Here is a 19,774-nt window from a genome sequence, read left to right as displayed (position 1 = left end):
ATGCTTTACTATCCGCCTGCCTACAACACTCACTCCACCGAGTCTCTGAATATGAAACGTAGCTCTGCAGTTCCTGTCCTACCTTAGATCGCCTGTTTTGTGTTACCTACAACGCTGCAACTAAAACCCTGTCATTTCAGAGCCGCACATCTCTAATGAAAAACAAGCATTGGCATAGCCAATAGGTCTCGCCTTTGGGTCCTTATAAGTGTTTAGCCATGCAACAGTTGACGTTGTTGCACCAGGGATATTGTGCTGCATAACTAAATACTTAAAAGGTCCCAAAAGCGAGACCTATTGGCTATGCCAATGCTTGTTACTTTTATGATCTAAAGTGCTGCAATGCAGGTTTACAATTGGTATTCAGAATCATTGTGTTCTTCAAGTAAAATAAATATGATAGGATATCATAGGATGTACGTAATCATGAAATCAGATGGATATTAATAGCCTATAGAATTTTCAAATGGTTTGTTCATATAAAGAAGTGCTCCAGGGTCCACACAGGAAGCGCAGACATATTCTAGTGTTTATGACTTCAATGAAGAGCTCTACAATGGAGAACCAGGGCTTCAACTTATTAACCTTTTCTTTCTGCTCCTCAGGGTTTGCATGTTAGAAACTGCTTAGTAAAACCCATCATATCTTTTCCTTTCAAAGCTGACATACCTAAGGACCTTTTGTTAGCTGCTTTGAGAAGTTTTTACTTTCTCCATTAATTTTTACAGAGCTGGCTGAGTCCTGATAGAATCTTTTTGCTTTTCTCTCCCTCTCTTTCTTTCTGTTTGCTTATAACCTGTTAACTTCCTCTGCTGCTATATTTGTTATGGCTCCTGTTATTCTAGAGCTATGTCCAGCCAACTTTGGTTCCATTACTGTATCCATTTTATATGGAGCATCCAGTGAGTCGACCAGCACTTTATGCCCTTTGGAATGGCTTAACAGTGTAACCTGGTCCCAGTCTCTTTATGTACTGATCCTCCAGTCATCCTTGAAGAAGCTCAGAGAAGTGTAAGAGTGTAGATAATTTTGATGCTGCAAATTCATCACTTGCCCCCAGGAAGTCCATTTTGGTGAGTTAACTACAGATTTCTGCATCCCACCTTGAGCTGGGTTGCAGAAAGTCAGTATTTTCAGCTGATCCATTAACTGGTCATCAAATTACATTAATGAGAAATGAGCAGTGAATCGATATCTAAGTAATGGACTCAACCTGAATCAGTAAGTGGTGTATTGATTGGTACCCAACAGACCGACTTAGAGCCCATTCTGTTGACTATGATATTGGTACCCAACTGGCAAGCTCACAGCTCGAGTCTGTGAATAGGGTATTGATACCCACCTGATCTACTCACAGTCATAGAGCAGTATATTTGTACTAAACCAGTCAAGTTGACGCTTAATCCAGCGAGCACCGTTTTGGTGCCCAACCCATATAATCAGTGAGCAATGTATGGCTACCTAGCCAGTAGACTTCTAATCTTAGCCACTGTGATGTGTATTGATACCCAGTTATTGCATGCACAGTGTTTTGGTATCCACAGCCTATGTCAGCAAGGAGTGGATCTGTTTCCAAATGATGGAATCACGGACTGAACCAGTGAGCAGTGCATGGGTGCAGAATCCATAGAATCTCCTTATGAACTAGCGAGCAATGTCTTAGCACACAACCAATAGACTTGCTGCTTGACTAATGCCCAGTGTATTTATACCTAGTCGATAGACTTGCATCATTTAATCAAGGCAGCAGTGTATTGGTACCCAAGCATTAGACTTGTATAGTGAGCATTGTATTGGTTTCTAAACGATAGACTGACCTATCTGAGCCAGCAAGCAGTGTTTTTTTCACCTAACCCATACACTTACGGCCTCAACCAGTTAAGTGTATTTGTATCCAATCAATTTACTCACATTGTTCGAGCCAGACATAATTTAAGTGGTATCTAACCGTTAGACTTGAACGAGCCAGAGAGTGTATGTAACCAGTTGACCTATTCACCAACTAAACCAGAGAGTAGCGTATTGTTGCTTAACCCCTAGGGTCACAACTAGAACAAGTAATAAATATACAAAGTTTGAAAGGACAGGTAAAAAAACATTACAGCGTTGGGGAGGGGATTAGAAAATTCTAATCTTATTGACAGGGCTTTAAGTGGGCCGGGTCTGTCCGGGTCTGAGCACCGGCAGTTTTTTTTTGGGGGCCTCGAAACGGGTCTCTATCGGGCTCTATTTTCGTGGCTACTAAAGGTAGTCCGTTCTTTTTTTTTTTTTTTTTTTCGGACCCGTTTTGAGGGCCCAAAAAAAAACTGCCGGTGCTCAGACTCTGCCCACTGTTGCTGCACTGTTAGGCAGTGCTTTAAATGGAAAAAGAGAAGTGCCGGTACTCACCAAATTGATAGGGGTGAGCCTGGGAGGTGCGTGTCTGGGGGCGTGGCTTCAAGGCAGCCTTGTACACTATCAGCATTTTCTTCTTCACTGTTCAAAGTGCCTTTGGCCAAGTTCTGCCCATAGCTGCAGGGTGTAATTAGCGTTTGTTGTAACTATATATAGCGTGAACTTAGCCCGAGGGCATTAACATGAGAAGCAGAAGTTTTACGCGAAAGCAGACTTTTTTTTTTCTTTCAAGGCACTCTGACAGACAACGGATCTGCAAACTTTCCCTATAACTCACAGCGCGACAGTTCCAATGTCGAGACCTCTAGCTTAGAAAAACACAGGTGTCTTCCTGTCCTGTTGCGCTGTCAGGGTGTGAGCAGGGCCGGCCTGTTTTAACACCTCATTGTCCCTTTCTTCGCGCTCCTTTCACCGTCTCACCCCTGCTGATACACACACCAACAGACCCATCACCGTGAGGCAGCTAAACTATCGGTGATTTAGGTGAGCTGGGGAGGTCCCGAGGCGTTTGGGTTCAGGCCAGGGGGCAGTCACTGCTTAGCTCAACACAAAAAGGACCCCCTGCTGCCGCATTTCAGTCTCTATTAGCAAGGGCGCCAAATTTCTCTCCGCCTAAGGCGCTATCTTATCAAATGCCGGCTCGGAGTGTAGGGCTGCAGCCGCAACCTAGCGCCGGAATCCACTCGACATTAACTGTCAAGCACCCATAACCTAGAGACTGACCACAGCATGCCACTAGGAGTACCGGTACTCTCTTAACACAAGGAGAAGTCCCGGTACTCAATGGGAGAACACGGAGAAGTGCCGGTACTCATGATTTTCTTAAGCACACAGTGCTAGTTATTTTGATTTAGACCACGCCCTACTCGGATAGGCCACGCCCCTTCAAGACATTAACCACGCCCCTTTTAGAGCACCCCCAGGTTTTTTTTCCCACTTAAAGCACTGCTTATTGATGATACATTGGTCACTGTGAGAGGGCTAGGGAGTCGGGTTGGGTCTCGATAAGGCCAGTAACAACTCTGTGTTAAGTATTTAGGGGTATAAGGTGAGATGGAAACAGAGAAGTGTTACAGGGTGTCTCCTGTTGTGCAAGGCAGGGAAAACACTAGGGGATGCAGTGTATGACAGCACAAAGACAAAACAAATATGCTAGAAACAGTGGTTATAACGTGCAAGATCAATCAAGACAGATATATGCAACCTGGATCAGTGAAGAGTGATTTTGTACCCAATAAGTACGCATGCATCCTGAGCCATTAGCAGTTTATTTTTACCCACACTGTAGACTGTCAGCCTTGACTAGCATTCTATGAGAAAAGCCTAAACCTTTTTTTAATATGTGTTCCCATTTTACTTACTGGTCGGCTGGATTGGAAAAGCACTTCTCTTGCTCACTCATAGCCTTGTCAGTCTAACAGGTCTCTGATCATGCTGATGTCTTGGCCCTTCTTCGCAATAAAGAATTTTCGCAGGTGTGCTTTGTAATTGTGTAAATAATTTTGATGCTGCAAATTCATCATTTGACATTTAATGCTAGTAGCTCAAGTGTGTTTACCAGTTTCATAGTACGATAAATAGGTTTCTGATTAACATTGTTGGCAACTTGTTTTTATTACTTTATTGTGCATTATCCAGAAAGCCAAAAAATGAATATTGCAATTAGGTTCCTGTTATATCCCCCACCTTTGAAATCCAGTGGTAAAACAAACGCCACAGTTGAATCTTCAGCTGAAGTAATAGTCAAGCTGCCCTTGTTTACTGTGGGAGTAGTTAAAACATTCTACAGCTGAGGTTTTGTACGGAATTTAGGCTATTCAAGTTAATCACATTTGCACATATGCAGAACTCACCCTTTCAGTTGATGTGAAGCTTTATAGCAATCCAGCCCTTTGCTAGGAATAGAAACATACCAAGAAACTCCTAAGTTTCTTCGCCAATCTGTGTTCCATTGCCAGAGTTTCTCCATCTATAGTTCAATTTTTCATCTTTAAAGCCAGTCCCAAACAATAAACCTGAATCCAGTTTCAACCGTTGCGCATCTGGGTATTTGCAGTGCAGCTTTTTGGAGTGTATAACTCCCAAGGTAAAAATTTGAACTGCAATGGACGATGGCCATTTTACTAACGTATGGGACGCTGCTAAGGAGTACACAAGGGGAGCTGGTATGACTGAGGAGTCACTGGGAACAGGACTTGGTTGAGCTAGATGACAGACTGGCAGTCAGCACTGGGCTTCCCTGTGGAAGTAGCAATTAAGGTGACTTACTGCTTATTTCAACTGAAGATTCTTCATAGGACGTATTGCACAAGGACTTTGTTGTTGACAATGGGGAAGGTGGGAGATTCGTGATGCCTTCGACGTTGTGCGATGGAGGGCTCCCTTATGCATACTTTGTGGTACAGTCCAAAACTGAGAACCTTTTGGGAGGCTGTTGCAGCCTCGCTAAAGGAAGCAATAGGGATATGCATACAGCAACAACCCCTACTCGCTCTGCTTGAGATCTGGGGCCCCACTGACCTGACGCAGTATTAGAAACTCATGGTTAACATAGGTTGTATGGTTGCTAAGAGAGATATATTGCACAAAAATGGGGGTGTGATGGCTCACAGGGTACGGGACTGGGAGACTGGTATGGATGGGTGCATGTTGCTGGAGAAGGAAGTCAACAATGGCCTGGGCTTCCCACACAAGTTTGATGAGATGTTGTGGTTGGTGAACAGGAATTGGTGCTGGAGGGGACGATGGTGTCCCTGCGGCTTTGTAGACAGGGACTGGGGAGATGTTAGGGTTGCTCAGCTATTAGGATGTGGTGGGGATCACAAATACATCATTGGGAGTGGCGATGCTGGATTCTGGACTCCCTGAATAAAGGCCTGCATTGGACGCTGCTTGACCGATGGGGTTAGCTGCGTGAGGAAAGTGGGATTGAGCCAGGGCCTAGGAGAACCTGTGACGGATGTGTCAATGTGTTGTATGCTTATAATGGTTGTTTAAAATTTTTTTTTTAACTGCAGTAGTTTGTGTTTGTAGGTGTAAGAGATCAAATTGGTCTGACCAAATAAGTGTTGCCAGTCTCTGTCAGGTATTCCATCATGGCCATACCTTCTCCTCTACTCCTACCAGTACTCGTCAACACAGCCAAGCTCCCTAGTGTAGGTTTTTTATAATGTCCGTAACAATTTATTTTCTTCCTGCATACCTATGGCTATGTCCAATAATGCGGAGGTGGGGGATTGCTTGTGGAAATCCTTGGATGTTCTAGACCTAGCGTTTTTTAATCCTGCAGAGGATTGTGCCAAGACCCGATAATGGATACATGGTTGTGAGGGCAACCCTCTAATGCTCTGCAAACCGGATTGACTCATAACCTGCCTTTGCCACCAGGTAGTACATTTCTAGGTTAGGGTCTGACATCCCACCCCTATTATTGGACTTTGCCAGGGTATTTTGCTTCTCTGGAGTTTGGCCAGACAAGTTCTATAGAAGAGAACTTGATCCTGAAAAGAGCCAGAATGGCACCTGTATGGGTAAATGTGTTAGTATGTGCAGCAATGTCTTTAACACATCATTTTGAGAAGCAAAATGTAGCCCATCTTGGATACTGGTAGCCTAGTCCACAGCATCACGGTTGACTCTAAGTTACCTAGTGCAATGTCATAAGCACATTTGTGCCTTCTTGATGATAGCCACGTCCTACACCATTGCCTTACCATCTTCACTCCTAATGCTTCGGAAATCGGAGTTCCATACCTCATTTTTTCAGTAGCCAGGCTAAGTCTGCACTCAGATTTATCTCTCTCCATACCTCCTAGCACCCCTTGACGATCTGATTCTGCAGCCCCACATTTGGCTGCCTTAGCAAACGTCTCTCACCTGGACCTCAGCATTTTATCCCTGTTGGCTTGATAACTACTTCCAGGCTTGATTCTAGCATGGTAGCCTAGTGTCTGAATTCCATTATCCTTGGCTATACATCATACGCCTGTACACTTCCCCCAATTTAGAGCGATCTGCACAGTCGAAGTAATTATTAAAGTAAAGCTTTAATATATGTTCCCTCACGGCTCTACAAAATGCACCACAGAGTAGCAGTGTTTTTAAATTTCCAGTACCTCCTCCTCCTGTAGTTTGTGTCTATCTTCCGCTCCAGTGTTGATCATAATTGATATACCATGATTCTGGGTAACATGAGCCTTTGATACTGTGTGCCGCAGTTCAGTAGGTAGCAGTGTTCTGACTCTGCAGAGGACGTATCATCTACAATGGAGTGGTTCATATATTTCTTTAGTGCAGGGTGTAGCCATTACCACACATTTACCAAGCCATATAGCTTGTGATATTGGAGCAGCACTTATGCTTCTTTTGACGTGCTTTACTTTTTCATGAATTTACACTTCTCCATGTCATTAGTATTGTTAAAGTCACCTGCACAGAGGAACAAGAATACTATCTACTCTGGGTTTTGACTAAACCCCACAGAGTAGTGAAATAGAGCGATATATCTTCTTGAGTGGCGGCAAAGTACTTGCAGCACTTTATTTTCCCCACAAAAGGAGCATGACTATGTTGTGAATGGTGGCTTTCCTGCAGCATGGTTGTATAGCTATGTGGCTCCTGCTTTTGCCGTTTTACACTTGGCATACTTATTAAGCCACCTAACATTCTATGAAGGAACATGATATGTTTTCCATTCGCTACACTATCTACCATTGGGTTCCTTGTGATTGGATTAGTTGTTAGCCTAGTACTGTCCTACTCCCCAAGTGGTCCTGTTTAGTGTACCTGAATGCAGTATATTCTACTTCAATACGACAGAGTCCAACGCACCCAAAATCAGAACACAGCCACACGAAATACATGTCTATTGTCAGTGCTACATTGATTTTCCCCCTCAAAATACCTATACCTCCCCTGTCCCAAAAAATTGTGCCTTTAGGGATGCGAGCAACTACTGTGATTACATTTGGGATTTAGCCTTGGCCCAACTCTGTTGCTGACCATTTGCAATTTTTCAGGCTTGGGGTGTTGGCATCGAAATATTATTGAAGACCAATCTCATGACAATAGCTTACATATCTTTGACCTTCAAACCAAATTAGTTCACATTACAATCCTCATTCAAGCTAATTGAATTCACAGTTCAAATGTTACATTTGAGAGAGACATAAAATGACTTCTCTTTCTGGGAAGGGCCATTCTAGAAAGGAAAAAATATTGTTATTACTAGGGTGTTTTGCTGCTCATGGGAAAGTTACATCAGGACACTGCACATATTTAGAGTTGTGGCAGAAAATAAACATTTATACATTTTGCAATTTAACATTACATTGTGGTTTGACATAACTGTCTTTTCAGCATCCAACTTCCTTTTTCTTGTCCTTGTATGGAAATGAAACTATCTCAGTGGATTTGTGTGTTCTGGTATTCCATTTTATATTACTGTTTAATTCTGTCCCAGCTCATATCTAGAGTATTTGGGAAGGAGCGGTTGATAATGCGTGTGATACCTTCAGCTATACTCAACCACAAGTCCTGTAGGATTTCCTAGCTGACTGGGCAGCAGAGTAGATATCTGAGAAAAGCACCAGCATGGCCACTCTGTCTTCTATCTTTTCTCTGGTCAGCCTCAGCACTCTTTCAAGATATTTTAATAGTCTGGCTAAGATGTGCCTGGGAAGCTGTCATTAAACGGGTGGGCCAGTAGAAATATGGGCTCTTTCTGTTTTGATTAGCTAGATAATGTGTTTCTAAAGAGATCCAGAAGAACCGTTCCCCCTGAAAGTTTAAATGTTGGCTAGCCACTTATTTTCCAACTCTTCCAAGAGCACTTACGTTGTTCCTCCTCTAGCTTCCCTCCAAATGACTCTGGCTGACCTGTTTCCAGACTATCTGCGACAAAGTGTTCAAACCACTGTGGTAGTTGTGCCTTCTACAGCAGCAATCCTTTGTTCGTCTGGTTCACTCTAGTAACAATTTGGCAAATCTCAGTTGAAAATGTTTTCACCTTGCAATATAGTTAGGCTTTCCTGTTTTCAGTTTCTATTTTTGGTAAATTCTGGTGGGGTTTTGTCAGTGTTTTCAAGTGATTTCAATACCTTACAAAAAACAGTTGTTTTCAGTGTTTACACATTTTTGCACCAATAAAAATGACAGAAACAGTGATTTTCCGGTGTTTATGTAAAGTTTTGCTTTCATTATTGCTTGCTTTCTGCACTGATAGAGCATGGTATATAGACAGTGTAAGTATAGTGTATATGAGGTCCAAATAGATTTTTGCAAATTAAACTTACTGTAGTACACCATACAATACTTCTTCAGTGAGTCTTTGGTCATGTGTGCTCGCTGTTTCCTTCCCATGTAAACATCTGTGAAAACGCCTTTCAAAATTGGCACCTGAGATGAGCAACGCCAAAACAGCCAGTACACAATTTGTTAACTCTGGCCACTGACATGGCTTTCCATGCCAATACTGGTTCACTTGAAGATTGCGATTCTCAGGACAGGTTCTGCAACATTTGTGCTGATCTGGGTGCGTATGTCCTCAGAGTTATTGAAGCAGTACCACAGTGAGGTTTCATTTACTTCAAATGCCATTGGTGGTGAAGGGACATTTCTAGGCCTCATTGCAATTATTTCTCATACATTGTAAAATGAAAGTTCCTGAATTGCTCTTCACCATTGCTTTGCTTACCAAGTGGCAAGCACTCGAACATGGAACATGTTGCAGTGCCAAAGTCACTTAAGGTGTCGCCCAGCCTACTCTCAAGGAGATGTTTCACATCTACACCAATTATGCTGAACACTTGGCAGACAAGGATGTTTTCAGACTCTGGTTTTCATTATGTCCACTACAGCAGTTATGTTTTCCCGTAAAAATCTAAGAATGCAGTAGAGTGTACTTTTTTTCACATCACTATCAATATGTGGCCAGGATCCTCACATTTCTTGCCTTTGGCATCGTCACTCAGCAAAAATTCTGTAAATGGTTGCCACATGGATAATACAGCATTCATAGCCCCTTGGACTGAGAACCATTAGCTAAGCAACACAGTTGGGATGACTCTTTCTTTGATGCCACACAAAGCACAAAATGAGAAATAGTTGCATTTTAGTTCCTGTGCATAAGAAAACCGTGCACTAGAATGGACTAAAAAGTCAATAGTATTCTTCATTAACTCTGAAGATTGTAAAGATGCTTTCAGCATACCATTTAACAAGTGGCAAGGATCTCTTACAGGGAAGCACTTTAGCTCAGGGATCAATTTTGACAGTTCATCATACAACTTTTTCATATACGTAGCTGAATCACTGCAAAAACAAACACTATCACTCCAATCTTTGTTGAACTTGGAAAGAACCTTTTTTACAGAGCATTGCAAGTGACACTGCGTTCCATGTTTTTACAAAAGTTTGGTGTCATGTTTTAACCACTATCCCAGATGCTTGGTGATAGCGCTCTTTTCACATATACTTGTCACTATACCTTGGATTGAAGGTTTAAAGCCTAAGGTGTTGGCAATTCGCCTACTATCAATACTGACTGACTAGAAACTGGGGGTTGATGTATTGAGAGTTTTTACCCATTCTCTGTGGGTAAATGTGATGACACATATTAGGAAAGCTTCTTATGAAACCAGCCATTTTACATATCAGTGAAAGAATCAAACGCTGCCAAAATATTAAATATGATTCAGATATTTCCTGATTCGTTACATTTTATAAAATAATTAAACAAGACCTAAAACATGCTTCTAAAACCTGCATCTTTAGACCAAGGACCACAAAACTGAAAAAAACAAAAGGAAGAAGAAACAATATTTTAGTGGCAATCCCTAAACAACAAAACTCAAGCAGAATAATGCTAGCCCAGACTTTCTTACTGCTAGCTTGTATAACAAAATTACATTGTATTGGCCCCTTCAAGAAGAAAAAAAAAATACTCTTTCACTCTCTTTTTCCTTTCTTTGAATGGCATTTAGTTTGTGGTTGTGCAGGTGTTTTTTCAGTGTTTATATGTTTTCACTGGTGAGGGCTATTTCACTTTCAGTGGGGTTTTATCAGTTATTATAGGTTTAAACCTAAAACCGGACAGTCTAAATATAGTGTATCCAGTTTCTGTGACATTGAAGATGCGAGTCTCAAACTGTTCATAAATTGGAACTGGGTTAGGGCAATACTGATGGATACTGGGAAGTTCTTCCATGTTCTAGGTGCATACAATGAAGGCCTTTTTTTTTTATCTTGCTGAACTTCTCCAGCTTGATGGTTTCCTGGCTGGCTGTCAGTGTGCTGAGAGCCACTGTAGGTGGTGAACTCACCAACCAGATAGGTACCAGTTGTGATGGCTTTCTGCAGGGTACAGCTGATTTTGAATGTGGCATGGTCTGATAAGGAGAGCCAAGTCCAGTTCCATCAGGGCAGAGACGCTGTGATCATACCACTTTTGATCATTGATGAGGAGTGCTGTGTTGTCTAGAATGCCATGAAGGGTAAGCTTTGTGGAGTCTATAAGGTAGTGGAGAAGGGCATTGCCACCATCTAAAAAGAGTGTGTTAGGGCTGGAGTGGTCTTTCTAAAGTTGCTTTTTGGTAGGAACGATTACACTAGGTTTTGCTTTCTTAGTGGTCTCATTGAGGGTGAGATCAGTGTCCACAGTAAATCTTGACTGACTTGGCAGTGGGTGAAAGTCGGTGTTCTAATCTGTTCGGGTTCATGTCATTAAGCTAGGTTTTGACTAGTTGTTGCTTGTTGGTGAATAATAGGAATTCTGTTTTGTGAGACTGGACTTAAAGTAGGTGCTGGATTTTCAGGCTTGGGTGAGGTGATTACAGCATTTGAGATGTTGCATGTTCAGAGCAAAGGCGACTTCAAGTACAGTTGTGCTTCTTTGGCATATTGGGAAATTGTTATGTTTACCTGCGAGTAGAATGCCATGGGGCTTTGTGTTGAAGGTTGAAGATGATAGTAACAAAATGGAATCCTCGGGACTCCGCAGGTGATAGGGTTCCTCTGGGAGCTGGATGTACTCATGAGAATTAATTGGTGTCTGTTGGATAGGTAAGAGGAGAATTAGTGAAGGATGTTAGTGAATCCCATTCCCAGAATTTTGGGTGTGGATGAGTATGGCATTAACTGAGAAGTCTTGCACTACCACTAAGCAGGTGTCATTATCTGTGGTCTGGATGGCATTGTCTATGATTTGTAAGGCACCTGTCTCCATTTTGCAGCATGATCTGAAGCTGGTTTGGTAGTCATGCAGCCAGGGCACCAGGATGCTGGAAAGTTTTGTTGCACTTGCTTGTTTTAGTTGGAGTGTGGGTGGTCACATGGTTTACCACACATTCAGTTTAGTAATTTAAAAAGGTGTGTAATGTCAGATGTTGAGATGGCAGGAAATGAGATGAATACAAAATGTAGGTTTTTGATGGAGAAGTCCTTGTGGTATCTGATCCCTCTTGGGTAAACCTTGGTGTGTTGGGAGGACATTGAGGAGCATGATGGGTAAGGTGGGGTTGGCAATCTTGTCTAGTGGTATGTGAGGTTTCCCTTCGATTGCTTATGATGTCGAGCAGAAGAGGTTGAGAATTTTTACTGTGTTGTGTGGTTAACATGCTGTTACACATTGAATTTGCCAGTGAGTTTGGGGAAGGTGTCTCTTGATTGAAGTCATTATGTTTGGTATTGTGGGATTGTTGGACAGATGAAATGGAAAGGAGTTCAGATATTCTTCTGTAGAAATACTTGTTCTGTCTAAAAGCCTGTAGAGGATGTAGAATATTGCAGGGTGTATGAAATGGCATGTGTGGAGCTCCATACAGTTGTTGTTTGTTTACCGGGGATGCAGGACCAAGAGGACTCGTGGATGACGTTGGGACCTCAACCCTTACATGCACGCATTCCACTCTGGATGCTGTCCCATCGGAAACAAAGATATCTAAAACGTGGGGGTATGCTTCTGCCATTAATAGTGTGGTAAGGTTGCATTAGAAGATGCGGCCTGAAATGTCTGGCACATTGGTGCAGAGCCTTTGTTAATAAGTTAAGTATGAGTTGGAGAGTATGTTCAGCAGTTCAGTGGTGTCTGGTGGCTAATGAGAGGTATGTGACTTTGAGTCTGTGTGCTGTGAGAATGTACTTATTGTATTTGTGTGGTCTAGGTCAGGGTGTGAATATGCAGATGCCCTGGGCATATTGTAGGTGCTTGCGAGGTTCCATTGGAGCTGGGGGTTCTGGTCCAAGGCCCAAACACGACCCATTGGATATGTTTGCCCAAAGAGGTGACTCCTTTGTCAGTACCTGCAGTGAGAAGTCGACTGGTGTAGGGCTTGAGGCAAGAGGTTTAAGATGGGAACAAATGATAGCACTTCCTTTAGAGATGAATGCTGGCAACTGCACGAATTTCACTTCCTCTAGAGATGGGGCTGGTGAATGTGCCATGTTTAAGCCACCAACTAACAGCATTCAAACTCTGATGCGTGATGTGCCTGTCCAAGTTTAGTTTAGAAAAAAGGGTGCCAGTTGTGACCTATGAACAAAGAGCAATGTTAATTCATGAATGTAACCCCTGGAGTCTGACCTACACACCTCCAGCGTGCACCATACCGCAACATGAACTCAATTCCTACATTTCCCCCAAACTGGGCCATGCATAGATCTCTCTGGTACAGCCATCTTTTAAAGCGAACTTCCAACTTGTGAACAGCCTTGGCAAGAAAGGGCACTTGGAAAAAAAAGACCTCATACTCCCTAGCCACTCTCCTGTGGCAACTCTAGATTAGTGCACGCTCGGAGAATCTGCCGAAACTTTTCACTGCTTCCATTGCAGGCCTAATTCATACATGCCAACAGACCCGGTTCAAGTGGGAAACTCCCAATTTCTTTTAGCCAAAATGACTATCTTTGCAGTCTCACGCCTGAAATTGCTTCTGTAGAAGTTAATGAGAAAAATACATTCTCCCGATTTTGTATTCGTATTGTATTCAAAATCTCCCGCTTTGTTGTTCTGAAATGTTGGCATGTCAGTCCATTGTGAAGCGCTCTGAGCCACTTATGAGTGTGTGTAGTGGTGCAGGCCCAGGGAGTCGATAACAGACCAGTTTATGCCCTCTGTGGGGGCACCTTCCGTGGAGACAAATCTCACTTCAAAATGCTGGGGATTTCCCAGACATCAGTTACTTTGGAGTAGGAGAGTGCATGATGATGGCCATCTTGTTTTATGGCACACCGAAGCCCCCATAGTCAACCACTTCTCCAGTATAAATTTGTTTTTCTTGGAATCCTAGATAGAACTAGAATATTACTTGAAGTTAGCATATCCAAATAAACCTGTAATCTTGATTACAGTTTTATTCCTCTTTTAAGATGCCAGCATATGCATTTGCTGTAGAAATTATCATTGATCACTTTTTAGGTTTCACCTGTGGAGCGCTTGCGCTGTGCCTCTGACATCTCATGTATTTAATATATCTTAAAAAAGGGACTCATAGTTCTCGTTTCGAAATTACTGTGTTCATTTACCTTACTGTGGAACTTTTCTTTTCTTAACTTCCCATGGCTGCATGCATTTACGATCCTTCTGTTCTACTAAAGCTGTTTGTTAGCTTCCACTTGATTACAATACTTGTACTATTCTCAGTCCAGAAGAGATCTCTTCCCACGGAAAAGGCAGAAATCTTCTAACAGTATGGTAGAATGCTTTCTTTTTTTTACTTATTTGTGTAAAGCAGATACTTTAGCCTTAGTATGTTTGTGTCATTTCCTATTCATGCCTCGGTACCTTTCTTTGCACTTTAGGCATTATTAGATTTTTTTTTTTAACTTAATCTATTTGTTCATTAGGATGAAATTTAAAATGTTGTAATAAACATTGCACGTTAAAAATAAAGTTAATGTACAAGAGCTATGCGATATTTTACTATTAAACATGCAGCCACAAGTGCAGTTACTTTGCAGACAACAGGGTCATGATTTGAATGGTGCAGCCAGTGCAGTAGCACTGGGCCCAAACGTTATCAGAACTCCTCTAAACACATAATATTTCTAGATTTGACTACTAAACAGGCAGTCACAATTGCAGTTACATTGCAGTTAAAAAGGACTTGATTAGAATGGTGCAGCAGGTGCAGTGGCACGGGAACAAAAAGCTCCAGGCACAGGTTCAGGTTGATGGTGCAGCAGGTGCAGTGGCACCAGGCTAAAAAGTCGTCAGAATTCCTCTAAACTCCTAATATTGCTATATTTTACTACTAAACAGACAGTCACAATTTCAGTTACCTTGCAGTTGAAAAATAATTGATTTGAATGGTGCAGCGGCACCGGGGTCAAAAGCTCTATGGACCCTATTATACCCAGATTATTGCTAAAATTTAAAACTAAACAGGCAGTCAAAAGTGAAGTTATCTTGCAGACAACAGTGTTATGATTTGAATGGTGCAGTAGGTGCAATGACACCAGGACCAAAAGCTCTATGCACCCCACTAAACACCTAAAATTGCTGCATTTTACTACAAAACTGTCAGTCACAAGTGCAGTTACCTTGCAGACAACAGGGTCATTATTTGAATGGTGAAGAAGGTGTAGTGGAAGGGGGCCAAAAGTTGTCGTAACTCCACCAAATATTGCTATATTTAGCTACTAAATATGCAGTCACAAGTGCAGTTATCCTCCAGGCACTAAGGCCTTGATTTTAATAATGCTGCAGGTTCAGTGGCACTGTGGCCAAAAATTGTCAGAACTCCTCTAAACAACAAATATTGCTATATTTAGCTTCTAAATATGCAGTCAAAGTGCAATTACCTTGCTGGCACTAGGGTCATGATTTCAATGGTGCAGCAGGTGCAGTGATACCGGGGCCCACAACTCTACATCAATTACCTCCGTTTCCCTCTTTCATTTCATTTTTCAAACTTTTGCTATTTCTTGCCCACACTATACCACCAGAAACAGCACAATATATTACCTTTTTGTACATAAACAACTCATAACACGTTAACAGACTTTCTGTAACCTATATTATACAACTTCTCGGCAAGCTACAACTTACAACAAAAAACAGCTTTTTTATTAATCACATAGGCGAAACCTAATGCATTTACAAATGCTTGTTATTTTTAGCTGTTGGCAGTTAAGGTCAAAAGTAAAACACTCTGCTAAAACATCTCCGTAATTGTCCAGTCACTTCAGGAGTAGAAGAGGCTATTCTTTTGTGCGAAATTAAAACATAATTTCTAAATAAGTGCCGTGTGGAAGGGAAAGAAGCCCCTATGAGTGCTCATTGTGTGTGCAAGAAACGAGCAAAAGTGAATGTTTTAGATGACGTTAGTTGAGCTGTACGATAATAAAAGTTTGTTTTTATTTAAATTGTCAAGTTGAACGATGCATGCTGGTTCTCTTTTATGGCAATAGATATTTAGTCAAATCTTTACAGATTATGAACACATCGATCTGTTTTTTGAAAGGGTAAATCAAAGGGCTCTGTACCTCCTAGAAGTGGCAACTGTAATTTCAGTTCTGGACAGTCTTTACCAATAGGAACTCTACATTTGCTATTTAATGTTTCAGGCAGATGACAACATTTTTGTTGGATTTAGGGCTCAAAATAAAGAAATTCCACCTAGAAATTTTTATGCTAATATTTTCTATACAACACCCCCTGAGCAACTATGCAGACATATACAGTACATTATTACTATATACATGGGCCAACAGACTGAGACTTAAAAAATATTTGTTTACACTTTATTATTAACATATCTTTAAAACCCTAATGTACAATATATAACAGTTAGTTCACAACATTACATACATTGAAAAGACAACAATCAAATATACATACAGTCACACTTTCAAACATCAATACACCATCATTATTTTTTTGTATCTTTATATATCTTATTGTCCTCAATGGGCTCAAATTCAGTCCAACAACATGATTAGCAGTACATTTGTAAAATTCAAATAATCTCACACAAGCATGATCATTATAGGCCAGAGATCATGCCTTTGGGTTATTGATGAGTCTTCATAAGATCTTATATTGTCTTTTCAATTTATGTAATATTCGGAATTAACTAATATATCTTGTACATTAGGGTTTAAAGAGCTGTTGAGTTATTAATACAATATACAAAAAATGTTTGAGTCAGTCTGGGGGCCCATGTATTTAGTAATCCTATACTGCGTATGTATACATAGTTGTTCAGGGGTATGGTCTATACATTAGTGTTTTCCTTGCCGTGGGAACTGTCATTGTTTACAGAGGAGTCCCTATTTACACATTGAATATCTGTGCTAATGGCATGTTCTGTGCATCACTTTTTCTTGTATTCAAGTTAACTGTCCCACTATAACTTTACATGTTTTACATTCAAAGCTTTTATGCATTTGGATAAGAAGGATCAGAGAGATTTGGTTTTTGATCACCCCGCCACTACAAGGTCAAAGAACTATTCCTTCACAAGTGATGAAGTGAGACATATTGAAAGGGAAAACCAAAGGCTGCTGAAAGAACTTACAAGACAAGCGACAAAACCAAGAAACAAAAGCTTTACTCCCAAGAAACCTGTTGGCCCGCCTTCCAAGTTATATCACAGCACCATCAATCGGCAGAAAGAACAGCAAAGGATAGAAAAAGATAATATGGTAAGTTTGGTAACTAGGTATTTTTGATCTTTGAGGTATACATAGAACATTTGTACAGTGCAAAGAGAACACAATTTCATTAACCACAAAGGAATATTTTTTTTCCTTCACAGAAGCCAAACTTGTTATAGTTTGTTGGATGTTTTCCCAAGCATTTATCTCTGCATTACGTGCACTGGCATCCCTTTTGTAAAAAGCACTTGAAAGTCCAGTTTTATTAGGTCTCGCCTGACCCAGCGCATGCGCTGGTCTGGCGAGACTTATTGAGAGGGCTCCAAAAAGTGCTACCAGACCAGCCTAGAGACACAGTGCATGTGTGCGGGCGCGCGCGCCGCGCTCTGCCGCCATTACTTTCACTTTTGCCGCTTTGATATGTGATCGTGATCGTGATCACTTTCACTTTCGCGGCCGCATGGCCGCTTTGCATAGCCAATAGGTCTCGCTTTTGGGACCTTATAAGTATTTAGTTATGCAACTGTTGCATAGCTAAACACTTATAAGGTCCCAAAGGCGAGACCTATTGGCTATGCCAATGCTTGTTGAATATTTGATACTTCATCCCGCAGGTTCTTTACCTTCAGATGAATATTCTCTAGGTTCGAGACTGGAGCTTGAAATTTTTACTCAGCTATGGCTCTGAAGTACATCACGGGGGCACCATGCAACTGTTTGTGGCTCCACGAGGCCAGGAAGTGACAACACCTGCTTATATTTGCCACTGCTTGGCAAGGGGAGATGGAGCTGTACCCTTGTAGTCCGCAGCTACCTTATCTTTAAGTTGCAACAAACCTGGGGTTGTGCATTTTTTGTGTCTGCAGGTAAATTGGTGCTATAGATGTGCTGAATTGCCTACAACACTTGGTAGCAATATTTGCATGATTCTCCACACAGAATGGTACTTGGCACCTTCTTTGTCAGAAGGACCAGAAAGTAAAGCTTCAAACAATTTCTGTAATTTGCATTCATTTTGTGTGTAGTGTTATGGACAGACTGAGCAGACAAGCCTCATGTTTCTATGTATGGGAACTAAACCAATCGGTACTCAAGAGGTTCTTTCAGAAATGGGAAACTCTAGAAATAGATCTGTTTGCAACAACCCTGAATGCAAAATCAAGCAACTTTTTTTATGATAAACAATTTTATTGATTTTTTAAGAGCAGGTAGACAAATAATAGTGTGACACTTTTGACAAAAGGTCCATGACGCTTCATAATACATTTGCATTGCTTGGATATAAGTGACAGTGACTGTTCTCAACCACAGCGCATAAACCATACATTTGTGCAATTAAATAGCGTACAATTCTAATCCGTATAAGTGATTCATCCATTTGCCCCAGACCTTTTTGTGTTTGGGTCTTTCCTGTGTGGCACACCAATCTACGCCCTGGCGCCATTTGCTTATACTTGGGGATTTAGACTGCACCCATGTCGTGGCAATGTCACGTTTGGCTACCGTGATGGCTGTCCCCAGGAATAATTTGTCAGTCGGGATCCGTCTAGGCCGTCCATTACTCCCAGGATGAGTCCTAAGGGGTCATGCGGAACCTGCCAACTCAGGATGTGTGAGAGTTCGGACCCCATTGCAGCCCAATATGAGGCAAGGCGAGGGCAGGTCCAGATCATGTGATAAAAATCTGCCAGTTCCTGTCCACATCGCCTGCAGTTCGGAGAGTGCCGCAGACCTGCCCTGTAGAGGTGTTCTGGGGTGAGATAGGCGGTGTGTAAATAATATAGTTGGATTAGGCGTAGTCTGGCTGAAGTGGTGATGGTTTTGGGGGCCATAAGGGCATCACGCTAGTCCTCCTCCTCCAGAGGGCCCAGCCATCTCTCCCACTGACTGGAGCGAGTGTTGTCAGGCTATTATTAATAAGAGTACGGTATGTCTGGGTTAACCACCACCCCCTCCCCTTCCCCAAGTTCCCCATCAAGACCTGAGCCTCTAGCGGGCTAAACTCAGGGATTGTTGTGCCCGTTGAGATGTGTGTGCCGAGAGCATGACACAGCTGCAAGTATTTATAAAATTGTGACGCATGGAGGGTGTATCTTCCCTGCAGGTCTTGAAACGTCCTAATATGGTCGGTTGCCCAGCCATACATCGCCCAGCAATGATATGCCAATATGATCCCATCTTTTGAACCCCGTGAGCGCCGTCACCTCACCCAACCACCTACCCTGCCAGAGAGGTGTGTGCTGGCTCAGTTTTTTGTCCCACTGCGTGTGTCCTAGGGCCGTACGCCTGGCCATCAGGACCGCCCTGGTTATTGATGGTATTGCTTTGGCTATTGGGCTTCCATATAGGAATGCTTGGATTTGAGGGAACTCCATGTCCTTGAGCTCTGTTCTGTAGGCCGGGTTAGACCATCCCCCGGTGAAGCAGTCGTGGAGGACTAAAAGTCTGGTGGCTATGTAGTATAGGTGAAGATCGGTCCTGCCAATGTCGCCATCAAAGGGTGGGATCCGGCATCGGGCAAGGGCGATGCGAAGTCTCGCCCCTCCCCACAGGACTCTCGCAGCCACACTATCTATCTCCCTGAACCAGCTGCGTGGGAAGTGAAAGGTGGTATTTTGGATAATATATAAAAACCGTGGAAGGATCATCATTTTAAACAAAACAACTCTCCCGAGTGGGTTGAGTGGTAGGGTTTGCCAACGTTTGAGATCCTCTTTAGTTTTGTTGACTAGTGGGGTAATGTTTAATGCCCATTCTAATTCGTGGAGCAGAGCGATCCATATAC

The 19,774-nt window shown here is 42.1% G+C and overlaps 1 protein-coding gene across 7 annotated transcripts in view; it reads left to right on the top strand.

Moving 5' to 3' along the window:
* The window catches only part of CFAP97 (cilia and flagella associated protein 97), a 423,577-nt gene that overhangs the window by 194,775 nt on the left and 209,028 nt on the right, over positions 1 to 19,774 (top strand). For all 7 annotated transcript variants that reach the window (XM_085641933.1, XM_085641929.1, XM_085641935.1 and 4 more), the window contains one exon: positions 16,769 to 17,037. In XM_085641933.1, the coding sequence (XP_085498059.1) occupies positions 16,769 to 17,037 (269 nt within the window). The remainder of the gene's footprint in view (positions 1 to 16,768; positions 17,038 to 19,774) is intronic.

The sequence above is a fragment of the Triturus cristatus genome, chromosome 2_2, assembly GCF_964204655.1.
Source record: "Triturus cristatus chromosome 2_2, aTriCri1.1, whole genome shotgun sequence".
Taxonomy (NCBI): Eukaryota; Metazoa; Chordata; class Amphibia; order Caudata; family Salamandridae; genus Triturus; species Triturus cristatus.
Note: the sequence above shows the minus strand (reverse complement) of the source record. Positions and strands in the feature narration are given on the sequence as shown.